This window comes from Dermacentor andersoni, chromosome 7, assembly GCF_023375885.2.
Source record: "Dermacentor andersoni chromosome 7, qqDerAnde1_hic_scaffold, whole genome shotgun sequence".
Classification (NCBI taxonomy): Eukaryota; Metazoa; Arthropoda; class Arachnida; order Ixodida; family Ixodidae; genus Dermacentor; species Dermacentor andersoni.
The window spans coordinates 95,667,693-95,685,055 of NC_092820.1; the positions used below are offsets into that span (position 1 = coordinate 95,667,693).

General features: G+C 43.7%; 1 protein-coding gene across 1 annotated transcript; it reads left to right on the forward strand.

The window, feature by feature from the left end:
- Positions 1 to 5,045: 5,045 nt before the first annotated feature.
- Positions 5,046 to 16,270, forward strand: LOC126534085 (uncharacterized). The gene is made up of 4 exons (XM_050181305.3): positions 5,046 to 5,151; positions 9,000 to 9,037; positions 11,350 to 11,424; positions 15,837 to 16,270. The coding sequence occupies exons 1-4, from the start codon at positions 5,115 to 5,117 to the stop codon at positions 16,020 to 16,022; spliced, it is 336 nt and encodes a 111-aa protein (XP_050037262.1). The 5' UTR covers positions 5,046 to 5,114; the 3' UTR covers positions 16,023 to 16,270.
- Positions 16,271 to 17,363: the final 1,093 nt, after the last annotated feature.

Here is a 17,363-nt window from a genome sequence, read left to right on the forward strand (position 1 = left end):
TAAATTTGTCAAGTTGATGACGTTATTCGATGACGTTGTGAATAAATTGCCTAATCGCAGTCCTAGTGCAGAAATAAAATCTCTTGTTCAGCTTATTGCAAAACTGTAGTAGTCGGAACCGCTTAATAACGCTCCCGTAAGTGGTTCTTCTAGTGGAATCGCTTTAGGCTACTTACATCACGCAATGTATCTAAAAAGAGGGATAGGGATTAGCGGTAATCCACTTAGGAGATGAAGTGGTCTTAATTAGTAGAAGCAAAGAACTAAAATATTGCTTGAATATCTTCAGCCTTCTTTCCTTTTTTTTGCAAATAAGGTCCTCGCAAAAAACGGTTCATTGTGCGGATAATTCGAAGAGTTCAGTGCGCATTCGTAAGTTCACTTTAGCTGCTGTTGGAAGTCAAAATAAGTAAGCTAGAATGTAATTTACACGCAAGTTAAGTGAACGAATGCTAATTGAAGCAAATGACCAACTCTGTTCAAGATTTCTGCTGGCACGGTTATTGCTCATTGTTTGGCCCATGTCGATAAGCCAGCTAGAATCATGATCATTGTGCTTTTCTACGCATTTACGCATTACAATGGGCACATTTCATGCGGTATAATTGATTCCTACCCTTAACAGAAGCTGGGCACTTGCCATTTAGCCTACTAGCCAAACTAAACGATGTGTTTGACAATCAAATGCCTGTGAAACGAATCTCTCGAGGTGTTTACATTTCTGAAACGAAGAAAACTAGAAACGAAGAAAATCCCATCACTGTTGGCCTAGCTCATTTCCTTTGTTGTCGTCCACGCATTACAGCCAAAACATTTTTGGCTGGCAGCGTAGTGATTCGGGTATCTGTTTGTGCAAAAAGGACAAGTTTCTGTGCGATAGTGCCACGAGAAAACTGATTAAAGCCAAATGTAGGACGGTACTCTGTGTTCTAGCACGTGATGAGAAACGCATGGCTAAAACAAGGAAAAGCACGATGCTCTCTCACATTGATCTGTCTTGCGAATATATATATATATATATATATATAGAGAGAGAGAGAGAGAGAGAGAGAGAGAAGAGAGAGAGCTGAACTTATTATGACACTGAATTACGTTTCCGCGGCTTTCAATGTTGACCAGAGGATCAAATCGCTTGTCGGAATGTGAGCCTAAGAGGACGCTTGTCGCCATGCCTCAATTTCCACGATGCCCAAAAGTAGCTATATGAAACCTTGGCAGCGGCAGACATATGTTTGTAAACATCCTTAGTCACTATCGAGTTACCACGTGAAGGTTCTTGATAGCATTCAAATTAGTTTGAGAACAGCTGAAAACAGCAGCAGTGGATTCATTAAGCTTCGCTGTTCGTGCTCACTTTCCTAGCCCAAAATTTCTTACGCTAAGTGTGCAACTCAAGTGGCACGGCATATAACTAACGGCGTCGTGTGAGAGCGAAAAGGAAGGTAAGCTCGGAATAAACGACTAGAAAGGAAAGAAGCGCAGTCAACTGATAGCATGATGGGGCATCATGCATGTGTAATTGAGGCTATAGTTTCACGGCAAGTCAGTACACACCCCTATTCAATAGCTTCCTTTTCCGGGCGTCCGCTACAGCGCCCACAAGCGCTACCATGCTCGCCCGTTCCCCACACCACCGCCAAAAGAATGGCAGTGGAAGTGTCACGCATTCTTCTCGCACCTCTGCGATACGCAGGACTGATGGACGCATGGTGGCATATTTGACGCACGAAAAGACGCACGAGCAGTGGCCGGCCATGTCTGCCATGCTTATACCGCCTGTAGCAACATCACCACCAGCACCACAGCCACTATATTACACAGCGTCTAAACGCCTCCATTTTGATAATAATTACAGAAATGAAAAAAAGAGAAAGCTGCATAATAATACTAGCTGCTAGTCGAAGACGATTATGTCGACCCTGGGATTAGTGGGAGGTATCCGTAAGCGGCCACTGGTGACCTGATCACGACAACGTGCCTTGCTTGATGTTGGCTGGCTTCCACGTTGGGCAGTGCTTGCTACCCCTTGTATATACCCTGTAAACAGTTTAGCTACTACTCTTCTACGTAACATTTATTTCGTAGAGGCGCTGGGTACATCTGACGATGCAGCTTCGCAGCGGACGCCACCTCAAATCTACTGCAATGCCTCCACGCGATGACACGTCACCGCCAGCTACGCCTGCGACCACTACTCAGTTTATCACCCTCGTACACCGCATGCGATCCCGAGACCTTTTCAGGGGCGAATAGCGTTGACGTGGACGAGTGGCTCAGCATGTACGAGCGAGTCAGTAAACAGAATGGCTGGGATTCAACTATAATGCTGGCCAACGTCATATTTTACCTCGGCGAAACCGCTCGCACCTAGTTTCAGAACCACGAGGACGATCTCACCGGCTGTCACACGTTCATGCAGCAGCTTCGCGACCTTTTCGGCAACCCGTGTGGCCGACAGCTTTCCGCCAAGAAAGAAGTGGCGGCAGGTAACCATGCGTCAATTGAGCCATAATTGTCGTACACACAGCTGACAAGCTGACGCACACAAGCTGACAAGATGTCCGAGACTGACAAGATCGCCCACTTTTTCAACGGCATTGCTGACGGCGCGTTCAATCTGCTCGTTTCCACCAACGTCGCCACCGTAGACAGCGTGATCAAAAAGTGCCGTCGTCTAGAGCAAGCGAAAGGCGTGCGCACCTCGCCGTATTTCGAGCGTCTACCGAATTCCGCTGCAATGTCGTCGTGAGAGGTAGCTCTGTTCATCATTCCAGAAGCCCTTCGGAATGGAGAACACCCGATGATAAACCTGTCTTGTTACGCTGCAGCCAAGCTGGACACACTGCTGGCTATTGCCGCAGCCAATAGCCATCCGAGACCCATAGCCCATTTCCCGCTTACTCTAGACCCTTCCGCACTGCAAGCCGCTTCCACTGCACTAGGTTGGCCCTGCCGGAACTCTGTCCACTGCTGCGTGCTCCTCGCCTCTTGTCAACCAATTAGGTCAGGAAAACCCGTCACGATAGTGAATGCTACTCGTGTTCATGAATGGGCGAAGTTGTTTTTCATTTTCAAACTGCTCCAGCGCAACAAGACAAGCTAGAAACAGCTGAGCCGGCCAAAATAAGAAACACCGTGCTCACTTCCAACTGCTTTCATTAGCGGATTGCATGAAATATGTAGGCACAAGAAAGCATCAGAAAATATCGTCAAAGCACGTCACAAAGCGTCACGTTGAGCGAAGATCGCACCATCATTAGTCGCATAGAACACGTGCAATTCTTTCATGCGCGGTTGGAGTGTTCAAGAAATTGTACTTCCTGTGAAGACAGGCCCAAATACTGGGCGCTAGCACACGTGCTGCAAGCCCTTGCTAGGATAACGTCTTCATTAATCCGCCGCGTTAGTTGCCATCGGGATTTTTCAGCGCTGCACACCGATCAAAATTCGACTTATTCACTGTAAAATTCACTGCCGCGATTGTGGACGCATGCCGAATTTTGATCTTGTGAATTGCTGGAAGAGCAGCGATCACAACTCGCTATAAACAAGGGGAGCGGTCAAACGACGCTACCGGTCACCGCCCGGTTCCTGCGTCACAACAGGAGCGTTTCGCTGCGCAGCGAAGACGCTCCGGTTCCGCACGACGCCTCTTTCGGACCTGGGTGCCCTCGACGCTTTGTGCACGCTTTGGAGTTACTTTGCTGGCTCGTGTTTACGTGTTCATTCTGCATTTGTGGCCCGCATGCTGTTGCGACGACAGCTCCAAGCGCTCTCTTCAAGCCACGAACAATTGTAATGTTTACAGTATGACAGCCCAGCAGGCTACCTTCGCAGCCCAGTATCTGCACTCTTGTCGCATAGAAAAGCAAGCACAACACGTGCCATACACACAAACTGCGAAATGCTGCCGTGGTGGCACCGGCCAGGATGCGTGGAAACGAGCGCCATCTGGTGGTGTTGCACCAAACCCAGAGGCGTTGCGCGAGCAAGACCACATCAGCAGCAGCAGCGCCCGGAAAGCTGGGAGAAGAGGCAAAGATCGCTTTGCCCTAAACCCTCAATGTTCAGATGAAAACACGTAGCGAACCACAATAGTTTAAATGGAGTAAGAACGGAAGAAGATATAAACAAAGTTACAGCGTATCGAGAAAAAAAGAAAAAAAGAAGGAACATAAGAACAGTCGGTGGAACATAGTATTGCATTAATTTTGGCAGAGATCATGCGGCACATAAGACACTCTATTCATTTGAAAACTCCTATCATTGCTTTCCGGGCCTTCTTTCATCCCGACAAATTTCGCTGATCCACTGCTGAGCTGGGAAGGTTATAATAATAATAATAATAATAATAATAATAGTAATAATAATAATAATAATAATAATAATAATAATAATAATAATAATAATAATAATAATAATAATTATAATAATAAGAATAATAATAATATTATTATTATTATTAATAATAATAATCGCCGTAGCGCAGCTTGTCTTAGGCGTCAGCATACGCGACGAATTTTGCAGATAAAACGTTTCGTGTTGTTTGTGGCACACTCAAGCAATCTTACGCTTCCAACCTAGCCTGCATATCTCCGGTAGAGGAGCACTGCGTCCCCTGGTATTCTTGCTGGCTCTACACGTTATTCGTGATTTAACGGATTAAAACCACATTAAACATTAAAGCATCCGACGCACCGCGTTTAACTGGAGGCAGTTATATATTCTTCAAGGTGCGCGGAAGTGTTTTAGTTCTCCGAATCTCGACTGCAACTGCATGCGAACGCTGTCGAGTGTTTTGAAAAGCGCACGCTCGGAACACGCGGGACCTCTCTGGGCACCTGAAAAGAAAAACCAATTAAAGCGGCCCGTAAGGGTGCTCAGAAGCACACGTACCAGTTCACCACTTGCCCCCCACCCCCTCCCCTTTAAAGAAAAAGTAATAAATGTATGCACCGAGCCGCGAGCGTCCCTAGACGAACAAACTTCTTGACAGTCCGCGAGAGCGACTCAAAACCGTTTCCGAGTGCTACAGCTACTTAAAGGGAGCTTATCCTTCGAAACGAACCGGAGCTCTTCTAGGTCCCATTACGTCGCACGGTGGTCGGGATAGAATGATGCGGCACGCGCTCTTCACAACCTTGCTCGCACGTGAGTACGCATTATCTCAACGCAAGATACACGCTGATCAGACAACGTGGTTGGAGCGATAGCAGGGCGCTGGTTCGTTACGTGCCTCGCCGTGCTTGTCGTTCGAGGCAAAATTGAAACCGTTCACCTCACGGGATTGTGCATAGATCTCGGAGATATTCCAAGATGATGGATATTCAATCGAAGGTGGCGTTGCTTTTACGTTGACGCCCGAAGCAAATCATGGGCATTGGACGCGTTCCGTTTCCCGAAATCGCATGACCGGCTGCTGGCCGCCTTGTGTTCGTCGGTGCTTGCTATTAGACACATCATATTTTATTTTTTGTTATAATTTATTGTAGTTTAACCATTTATCCCTGGTGCTCACCAATGTTCAAGTACCTCGAGCACGCAGCACGAGATATGACATGCCAGCTGCGTGAACTTGAAAACTATTAGACGACAGAAAGGCCAGAATATATATTGGTTGTAAGAGTCACTACTCCTTTACTTACTCAAATGGTAATAAATGCCTTTTTCACCTACAACTTAGTACGTACAAGATTTGGCGCATTACTTAAGTCTCGCTCAAAGCTGGTTTTGAGTATAATATAACATACGGCGCGTATAGCATAAATGGTAACTCTTAAAGGCGAGCAGTGAATTATCCCACACAGAGAAATGTGAAATTAATATTAGGTCGTTTTCCATAGGAATATACTATTGCATGATTTCATCTGCCGTTAACCAGGACACGTCAGCTGTTCGTAAGAAGTTGCTTTTAATGTTTGTTTTTCTCTCCGAAATATGTGAATTTTTTGCAATATTGAAGTTCACATATTGCCAGCCGTGGAGGCTGAGTGGTTAGGACGTAAAGCTACCGAGTACGAGGATGCGGGCTCCATAACCAGCCGCATTATAATGCATGCACAATGATAAACTCACCCGTATATATATATATATATATATATATATACTCGAGAGCTTTAGCATTTTGCATCCACACCTGGGTAAGAAACCTAACGCAAGATCACAAGATATGGTGTATCTCAAAAGCTCCTGTGTCGGTTTGTGACATTGAACACCACAACATCACTTGATAAGATTATTTTGATGAATACGGATACTGCACCAGCAGTGCATTCTCAACAAAGACTTTTCTTGCATACATATTTCTGGATTACCCACTCATTCTCTAAGCTATGCAATGGTTTGGGAGTTTCTCTCCTGGCAACCACAGAATGTTAAGTGAGGTAACACAGTATTGTCTTTTTATATACGAGGTGTACATGGACAGAAAACAGGAGTCGGGAGCTATGAGGCGCTATCTCAAATTGAGTAAAATGGCGCCAACCTTATCCAAGACCCTCGTGATCCCACTGAAAAAGAGCCAAGTTGGCAAGTTAGCGTTTTGCGCATTTTCTGATGAGTCATCATAATTAGCGAGTAACTAAATATATATTTGTGCAATCAGTAATGTTTCGATGCTCAACGCAAACAATCGCACACAACGGGCTTGAAACCGATAAACAATCTAATTATTGACCGCTAGCATTACTGAAACAGAGAAAAAAGTTATTTCTTTTCTAATTTCTGAACGCGGTACGTCGAGCAACGCTACATAAACGTGATAATGCCCTCAGCAGTGGTCGTCTCTAGCAATACGCAGCACATTGTAGGGAAATTAGGGCACAGTGAGCATGCGCGTGGTTCAATTCACTTGAAGCTGAATGTGCTCTTCTTATTTTAGCCCACTAACGGACATGACAGAACTACAAACTGAAAGTCGTGTCCACAAATGTGGACATGGCCTTTCAAGCGGACCCATTCCGAGTTTCAAGATGTTTGTAGATGCACAGCCCTTAGACATGCACCAGCACACTAGCGTTACGCTCAAACGCTAGCAAATTTGCTCGTAAGATGGCATGATTCTTCGTAGGATGGAATAAATATTTGAACGGATTTTCTAAACGCGAAAAACGTAACGATGTGCCACGAGTCACGCAGATGCATCCGCAAAAACGAAAAGAGTAATTTCTAGCGGCGATTTTGTAAAACGAAGTTCCTATACTTGTATACAGACAGTCAATATTGCAAAATTAGGCGAAGTACACAAGTTTTGATATCGAAGCGGGCATGCAGCAGCGGAATAAATTTAAATGGCTCAGGGAAATCCCGGAAACCACGGATTAAGCAGGGCGTAATGCTTTGGTGAGCTGGCCACAAAACAACTGCGATAAAGCTGTCGCAGAAGTTACAAGCAACGCAAGGTGTAAATCAGAAACAGAGGTGTGCAATCGATAAATATTTAAGCGATTACAATTCTCAGCTCAAAGATAATAGGTAATGCCTTTCTGTTATTCTAATGATATTCCGTACGCCCAAGAACCTAAGAACGTGCAGTGGTGGCTTACTGGCTATGGTATTGCGTTGCTAAGCACGAGATCTCGAGATCAAATTCCCGCCGCGGCGGCCTGATTTCAGCGGGGAGGAATTGCAAAAGCATCCGCCTCTCATAGATTGGGGGCACGTTGAAGATCCCCTGGTGGTCAGAACCAATTCGGACTTCCCCACTACGGCGTGCCTCATACTCAACTCGTGGTTTTTGCACGTAAAACCCCAGAATTGAATGGAATTCCATTCGAGATGTTGAGAAATTTTGGAGGGCTCCTCAAAAGTATATTGCAAGCGGCAAGCTCACCTCACTTCTAAATCACGAATGCATCTGACCAATGAGTATACCTACATGCGGGTAAGTCCACATATAAAGATGCACCAACTAGAATATATGGGGAAAAAAATAGTTCTCACGGAGAATGGGCAGCGTAAGTATATCGCCGCTGTTTCATTACTCAAAAACAGAATGCGTAGAAATGACAAAGCTGACATTAGATGCCTGCATGTTTTCTGTAGAAGTGAATGTAAAAGGCGCGGAAACCAGGCAAGGAGCTGTTTCAATGGCATGCATGAGTTATCTCCGGAGATGTGTGTCCGAGTTACAAGTTATGTTTAAATATCGCGAATGGCTCGAATGTGATGTCGTTTGACCGGTGCAAGTTCTCACTGTCACCTTTTGCACGTGCTATGCACCAGTGATTGCATGCGCAAACACTATTTTTAACTTTATTAAAGCATTATTTTCGCTCTATTTTGTATGCGTTCTTGTACTATGGACAAATGATATGAGTAGCCGGGGGAATCATATCTCCAACATTTGAATCAAGCCATCAGCTAAGCTTTTAACACCATACCTAAAGGTACCCAAAGCCGAGTCACAGAATGTCATTTATTTCAACAAGCAGCCTTTTACTTCAACAGTGTATGCAATGTCGTAATTCTCAGCTCCTTTGCATAGTGGTCATTGAAACACGTAATCCCAAAAATGTCAAATACGCGATAATACGCAATGTCAATCACTGCAACTATTAACATATCAGGCGTCGAAGCTTAAGAACACTGCGTTTATCTTCAGTTACAGTTACCTCTTATGGGCCTTTAATTTCATTGTTGACTTAAAAGAATTTAGGGAACACACATTCGGTGTGAAACACCGAACGGGTAAAGAATGTACCTAATATGGCAGGCCCATTACTTACTTCTGATGACATATTCACGACCTTGTTTGCATGTAAGACGCATTAGTACTAGAAACAAGGTGCGTAAAATTAGTCGAGTGAGCCCAGATGCATCGTACGTTGTCATCGCAATAAAATGTAACGGTACCAACTCACGCAGGCGAATATTGTAACAAAAGATCAAGCTCTCTGTTGTTTTTCATTCTCCTTAGTGAACTTCAACACAGCGTTTTCACACACTCGCCATATTGGGCGCATGCGCGTTAACTAACAAAATATTTCTCAAATTTGCAGTTCTCGGAGCAATCACCGTCGACAGAAGTTATGCTCAAGTGAGTATAACAAGATGTACAGTCTATACTGCAGTTGTGCATATGATTACTAAATGTACACGTTAGATAAAAGACAGCCATTTAATTGCAGCTGAAACGCAATACTAATAAAAAAATTTGATAAATTTAGGAGTGCTAGATAGATCATGCCCTTTCTACAAATGTTCCAAAGCCATTATTGATTTGTTAAAGTAACCTAGAAGCTTGACAAGAAGTCAAATACCGTACAGCTTACGATGAGACAGAAAATTCAGTAACGTAGCGTTTTGGGCGCGTCGGTATGACATGGTGAGGTTTATAGCACACGAAGACAGAAGGGCACAGAAAGACGTGGTACGCGCAGGCGCCGTGCGTGTACCAGCTCCTGTGTGTACCACGTATTTCATCACTACCTCACTGATACCAAGAATGACATCCTTAACAATAAGACGACCAAAAACAGTGGTAGAAATTAGAAAGTAGACCACGGTAGCTGTTGTAGTTGTATTACAAGACGAAAAAAAGTTGAGTAAATGTGGTGTGGTAACGTGGTAAGCAGGCAACCGATTCTATAGGTCATCGTTTATCGGAGTAGCAGAATGTGTGCCGAAGAAAGGCGACCGCGGCAAAGGACGGGAAAGAATAGCGTTTTGAGAGAATCTGCACCTATAGTTTGGTGTACGCTGGTGCAGTATTCCAAAATCGGCTGATGGCGGCTGCTCCGCTGCTGCTGGTGGCATGATATGGTATGGTGAAACATTATGGATTAATGCAAAACACGCAGAAGTTTGTTTTTCGCCAAGTGGATGAGTTGAACGCCGCCAATTGTGTTACTAATATACCTATGTCAACGTGCCTACGACGCATGCGTGCTCTTTCGGGAGAGCATTTGCACGTGATGTGGTTACTTCTGGTCATCGCAGTGGCAGGACAGAACTGTGCTGTATACGTAGTTACAAACTGGGGCTCTTCTCGTAAAAGTATTTTGTAGGCATACTGGAGACACAGCATAAATATTCAGCGTAGTACGCTTTAAAGGGAGCCATGAGTAAACAGCAAGGCAATGTTTTGCCCTTTGACCAATGGGAAATCGCGCAGGTTTGCAGTAGATTACTCGCTCTTCGTAACACTGGCAATCTTTTATCTACCTATGCAGTTTATTGATATCGCCTAAGCCGGTACACATAGGTAGAGCGCTTGAAAAGCCGGAAGCTGCAAATTTCACAGTTGTATTTCGCATACCGTGAGTTTTCCTAATGGATTTTTCCACGCTCTAGACGGCTGCACCTGTCAAGAAGGCTGGTTTGTAGCTGTGAACGGAGATTATTTAAAAGCTCGTAACACGTGTTTCTTTATACCAAGTTACCAAATCAGGGCCGATAGCTTACCGCTGTGCTTGAAGAGAAAAGTGCAAAGTCATTGCTTTTCCGCCGTTACTGAATTAGAGGGCAGGAACGTGGAGGTTAAAAAAGCAGCTTGAGAAAAACTTACTCACTGCGCAAAGAGCAATGGGACGAAGAATGATATGCATAGCTTCAAGAAAGAGGAAGACAGGTGCGTGGATTAAAGAGTAAAGGAGGATAGCCGATATTTCGGGCTAAACTATGAGAAGTAAACGGGGTTGCGCAGGACATGTGGTGCGTATGACAGATAACCATTGGACTATTGGAGTCACAGATTGGGTGACAAGATAAGGAAAGTGCAGTCGAAGATCGCAGATGGCAAAATGCGGTGATCCGGTGAAGAAACTTCCAAGCATAAATAGGCGTCAGCCCTGAAACATACCTTGACTACACGTAGGACACCACACAAAAATATACGCTCAGATTTCCATAAAGAAAACATGAAGTGAAACATTCTGAGACAAACATGCTTTGGGAACTGCTGCTAAAACAAAGGAGGTATTCATTTCCTAATTCAGGTTTGATGGCCCATGAGGCGACAATAACGAACTCGCCAAACTAATAAAAATTCAGTTTCGCAAGGGATGAGTGCTTTCGAATACCCAGGGATGCTTCAAGTTCAACCGATGCGGACGCAAGATACAGGGCCGATTGTAGTAGACACGAATGCCGCACACGTAGTGGAAAGCCTGAGAGCGACATCTGTCCGGCGATAGCAGGCAAACGGCCTTCTTCAGTATCAATATGTATTTTTTTGTCTATAGAAAAGCACCTGGATTTTCAATAGGGAGCGCTGTCCAAAAAGTGAACGAAGGCGTCAGACAGCGGATGGCGGGAATCTATTATATGTTAAAACAAACATTGCACCTTTAGAAGTAAAATACGCAAGTGACATCGCGCGGCCACTAATAATTGTCACTTTTTTTCCAGGTAGGATACTACGGCGGGTCTACATTCAAAACCGGAACCAAGGGCGGAGGATACGACTCGTATTATCCATATGTTGTGAGAAACAAAAAAAAGAAGTGCTTTTCTTAAGTTTTGAGCAATCCTGCCTGAACCCTACCTCACAGGCTCACTTTCAGGAACGATTATTTTGGACATAGTTCTTCGCGGTACATAGTTGGATGTGCTTGTTTCCTTATGGAGCGCCGTGGACTGCGGCTTTGTCTTAAATCAAAAATTTCAACGGTACAAATTGCCGTGCATATCTGGACAGCTACAAAGACCATTGTACAAGAAAAGGGAGCAAACTAGTCGACAAGGCTACGTAAGATAATACGGAGGTGGCGAAAAATAAATAAGGCCACTAACATTCACATTATCGCGAAGATAGGTCAGTGGTGGACGAAACCATAGGTCGGCATACTCACTCGTAGCCGCACTTACTTGAGCTCACTCCCCACTGATTTCACAAACATAACGTAAGAAAATATAATTCGATCTCGATTGCAATGGGGGAATGAGGACCAGGGAGTGCGAGTTACCCTCAGAGTTAGGAGGAATGAGTGCCAGTTAACGCCAGTCAGTCCGTCTCGGGGAGTTACGAAGGAAGTGAGCGTTAACGTAATTGCTGGAGAGTGCGAGTGGATGCGAGTATGATCCCTATTAGGCAACTATGAATGAAGGCGAGTATGAACGCGAGTCAGAGTTTGCGAGTACGGGTGGGCGCAAGTAGGAGTGTTATTGAGTGCCGATGAATCTTAGTACATAATATTAGTATACAGCCCCCCAAAAATATTCGTGTATTTGAGTGAATATCGACTTAGTATTACGCAGCGAAGGAGGTTTAAACCTCCTTGGCTGAAACTTACGAATGAAGCGGGTGAACCTCGAACTGCGAAGGTAATTCGCCGAACGAATATGTACACTACTGCTATATTTTCAGTCTGGTGAAATTGCTGAAAAGTTCGCCTGATTGAAACTTATAGGGCTCTAAATGTATCGGACTGGTACAGTTGGCGTGGCTGACTCAAGGAAAGCTAACCGCAACGTACGTGGAACACCAATGTAGCCCTGTTCGATACCGCAATGTGGCCTCGTCTACGTTGCCCAAAGCCCAAATGCAATGAAATTTTCGACCACGTGAAAAGCACAGTTTCAGATCATGCTAGACATATAGTCATCTCCGTGGAAGTTTCACGCTTGAAATGCCGGTGGGTGCGTCACAAGGCGCTCGCAAACAACGATGCTTTTGATGCCGAAACTGAGAAAGTTGCAAGGAGACTCGACCTCCAGTTGCAGTCGATGATTGACACAGTGCTCCTGAGCGAGTTGGAGTTGATATAGGGGCCGAGTCACTGCACAGCTCCCTTTATCGCGCCACTCCTCGAGTGCGGGGAGCAGGAGGAGCGTCGAACTCAAATCTTTTGCCGCACTATCTTCGGGATTGGCCCTCACTTTAACGTATGATGACGTGTTAACCAATCCCAAATATTTTCTCCAATATAACATACCAGAACTAGCGAGAATTTGTTCCAAGTGGATCAGCCTTGCGAACTCCCCGGATAGTCTTGGTGAATTTCAATATGTGCCACAAGGTAGTTACTTAAAATTTAATTCATTAATTTTAGTTAGCTAGTCGGTTATGTATATTAATTTTTATGCAGCTAATGGCCGCCTGTTCAAGTGGACCGGATCATTAACTTTAATTGAGCCATATATATAGCTGCCACAGGCAATTAAAAACAATCTTTTTTGAAAGTGCTTGCTGAAACACCAAGTAATCTCGACAGAATAAAATGGTATCCCATAGGAAACCCGAATTTTCTCATAGGCCATGTAGAGCACCTTACCGTAAAAAAAAAAAAAACGAATAGGTTCTACGGTGACTATATTCAACACATAAACTTTAGAGAGCTCACATAAAAGGCTATATGTTTTCGTATAGTGTATGGAACAACCCTCTTTTGAGTTATAAAGAAATAGGGGTTTTATATGAGATTGATATTTATAGGGCAGGTCTCCAACAATGCTGCACAGAAAGTCGGAGTGACCAAATATGCCATGTACCTTAAGTCCTGCTTGATTTTGTGTATGTTGCTCAAGTCTTTGTACTTTAGACAACAACGAGATCTACGCTTGAAAGGATCTCTTTGTTCAACATAACACGCACTTCGTTGCACCGACTTTATTGCTGTAAGCTCCACGTGCTGCTCTAGGTACTTGAAGCAATGTAACTGTAGCCACTTTTGCAATTAACAGAACACAGTGGCCACACCCACACACACGCACACGCACGCACACGCACACGCACACGCACACGCACACACACACACACACACACACACACACACACACACACACACACACACACATATATATATATATATATATATATATATATATATATATATATGCTTGTAGGCCCCTCTACATTTGCTAGGTTTTTTTAAAGAATGGCCAGTTGCTCCTAACATAATTTTGGTTCTTGAGACAGGGAGGCGAGCACTATTTGCATGAGAACTCGATACACATATTCAACTCATCAACAATTCACTAATTACCGTATTAATACATTCCTTTATGACACATATTGTAAACAGCGTTCTTTAAAGAAAATGCTCTTTTCTGCCCTGGACCACATAAGTGACTGGAATGCTTAGTTACGGTGTCCCACAATTTGGGAAATTATATTTCGAAACTGATTTCATCCTGGAGAATAATTTCATGTGAAAATGTGTTGCATACTCACCAGCTACAATTATTGAACTAAAATGTATCCAGTAAAGTAATTATTTACCAAGGTAATTAGGGATTTCTGGTAATTAGTCCTACATGTGTTTTCATTTCTCGTGCTAGTATTGTCCGCCTCTTCGAATCATCCAGCTCAAGGGCAAGAGTGACGCTATCTGCCTCAGGCTGTTTTTAAATATTTCTGAAAACTTAAAATTTATCCCCCCGTATATATGTACACGCTAATGCTTTTTTTGACAGTTCAGTAGTTTATTCATATAAATATTTAACCTTCGCTATCTGTTATATTTCCGCCTTCGTTGTCTGTTGTTTATACGTATATGCAATTGCGAACAGGAAAACAACTTTTCTTCATGAAAGTTCCGATAGGAACTACAACTTCTCTACTTACCCTCCTTTAATCTCTACGACACGAAAGGGTGTGCTTCACATATCACAAATTCCAGTGTTGTTCATCAACTTTTCAAAAAATTCTGAAAGTTAAGAGAGACTGCATTCAAATTACGGAGTTGGTAATATCTGGCTGCAAAGAAGAAGTGTGAACGAGAGTTGAAGCATGGAAACGCCACAAGGCTCGCGACGGGTAGTAAGAAACGGGGTGGGTTAGGCGATTATAGTAAACAGCAAAACTGGTTTTAGGGTTACTATTACAGCAGTTAAATGTTCGAAATCCAGTTTGCCTTGAACGCCCGCATATATGTTACACTGACGATAGCGGCGTATTCACGCCGCCGTAGTTGTTTTTGCCGTTGTAAAGGTTGTAAAGGTTGTCGTTGTAAAGATGCTACGTCTGTAGCATCTGTCACAGCGTGAAGAGGACGAAAAACTGCATAACCACTTCCTCTGGTATTTGAAATCCCGTCATATATAGGAGAGGAGTACGCTAACCATTGAGCTAACACTGGTATTTGAAATCACGTCATATATAGGAGTATATAGGAGTATATAGGAGTACGCTAACCATTGAGCTATCATGCAGAAACGCAGCTGGGAATTTAGGGTAAGGCTTAACGTTTCACACAGATTCTGCGAGCAGTGTCGTTTGTGCACCCATCTCGGAGGCCAGAACAAGCAACCCTGTAGTGGACGACGATTGCATTTTGTACATCAGGACGCGTAGATTTTTCACTTGTAATAAATACCGTAAATATTGCAATAAGTAGGCTTATATGACCTTTTCTTAGACTACCCCCGTAACAAGCAAAAACATCATTGATGACAGCAGTTTGATGCAAACTGGTTCGAACGTCTACGGTTTCAGAAAAGAAGCTTTCATTTTCTGGATGCCAGTCTTTCGGGTGCAACATTTTACATGCGAACATTTTCTCGTTTTCTTTTATTCCAGCTCCAACTGCCTGTAGTTTTGGGGAACAAACTAACTGTTAGAATTAATATTGACTCAAAAGTTTGCTTCTGTGAGGAATCTGATAGCGCTTCAGAAAATGTGAGGGGTGAACCATTAGGAAAACGCGTTTGGATTATCGAAACAACATCGCACAAACAAGCCATAAAATTTGAACTTGAGGACACGTGCGACGTTATTGTATACATACACTTAGTTGGGGGCTTCCCATTTATAGCGTATTAGTTACCTCTTACGTAAGTTTTCTGAATTGAGCGACCTGCAAATCCATTTTTTTTTCTAATGCTACTGCTAGGTTCCATAGAGAAGACTGTTTGTAGCAGTACCGGAGCTCATTGTTCTCTTTACTTTCATGCAGTATTCTCTGCCATTCGTCGCAAAGGGAACGCTAACTATCTCACGCAACCCTGGCTGGTATGGAGGGTCGAGCACCTACTGGCAGCAGCAACAGCAGGTCCCGCTTCCGCCCTTTTATGGCGGCAGCAGCGACAGCATGGCAGCAGGCCTCGGCGGAAGCAGCTACGGAGGCAGCCTAAGTGGTTAATAAATTCGAAGCTCTGAAGCAACTTTTGCAGAAGGATTTCACACTCTGCATTTCTAAGCCACTTTGCGATTACTCCTCTCTTTTGCATTTTACTTCTCCGTGGCGATGCATAATATATGTTGACTAATTTGGACAGCTAACAAGTGTACCCGGCTGCCAAATTAGTTTTCATGATAGTCTGCTTTCTTCTCGCTATTCCACTGTCCGTCTCTTGAAACGTAATAAACTCATTTCTCAACGTCCCAAGAGCACGGCCGTCAAATATCTTTTTTTGGTTACATCTACACAACACCTGAACTACATTTCCCAGTGTCATACAATAAATTGCCTATTGCGCAGATACGTAATTGCATAGAATGTCTCCCACAACAAAGAAGATTTGAACGAAGACTCAAAAGCGTCAGGACATCTCAGCACATATTCCGTACAAGGGCCATGTTAATTTTCATATAATGAAGCGCGACCTGCCTTTTTTAAAACTTTAACAGGGCCCGAAATCGAAACGTCACACCATAGTGAGATACACATCACGGTTTTCGCAGTGCTAGGACGTATGCTTGCGTGAAATTTAGAATTATTAACCATATTGACCTCACATTCTCAAGTTCAACAAATGAAAAAACAACAAACGCTATAATCGGAGATTGTTGCCGAGATGCGCTGAGACATGTTATATTATAAGTTTGAACGAGGGCTATTGCACTATCTTCGGGATTGGTCCACTTATGGGGAATGCTTAACGCCAGCTTCATCTCCGCCTTGGGTCGGTCCGGCATTGCACTTCCTTCGGGATGGGCCCACATATGAAATATTGTTAATCTATGTTCACGGAGACGAGATCTGCCAGAACCTAGTCACAAACTGCTTCGCTGTAAGACAGCCTGAGCTGTACATAAGGCACCACTACATCGAACCTGGAGACATAGGCTAGTACCTACAGCACTCTTAACAGTGTAAATACATCTGAAAAAAAAAAAAACAATACATATGAATTCAATCAAAACGATCATTGTGGTCTTCACTTGCGACTTAAGTTTGTGACTAGAAGGCAAAGCGAATCAAAAGGCATTGCTTAAGCATACCCTTTTAACAACCAACTTTGAACACATGAACACTTGAAGCTGCTTGCGTGTGAATACGCACAAGACACCTGAATACGTTACATTAAAATGTTTCGCACACTTATTCATCACAGGAACAGTTACGGCTGACTGTGAGAAGGCAAAATACCAGACTTGAAACAAATGACCACGTAAATATATACAAGCTTTAGCGCACGTCTTTCACCGCGATTAAAATTGAATGAAGTACCAAAGTAGACTTGTCTGAGCTTTTTGTCTT

Bases quoted from the DNA above. Each gene is read 5' to 3' on its own strand.
- LOC126534085 (XM_050181305.3), top strand. From the start codon at position 5,115: ATGATGCGGCACGCGCTCTTCACAACCTTGCTCGCAC. The intron at 5,152-8,999 runs GTGAGTACGCAT...TCAAATTTGCAG, and splicing joins CTTCACAACCTTGCTCGCAC to TTCTCGGAGCAATCACCGTC. The intron at 11,425-15,836 runs GTGAGAAACAAA...ACTTTCATGCAG, and splicing joins ACTCGTATTATCCATATGTT to TATTCTCTGCCATTCGTCGC.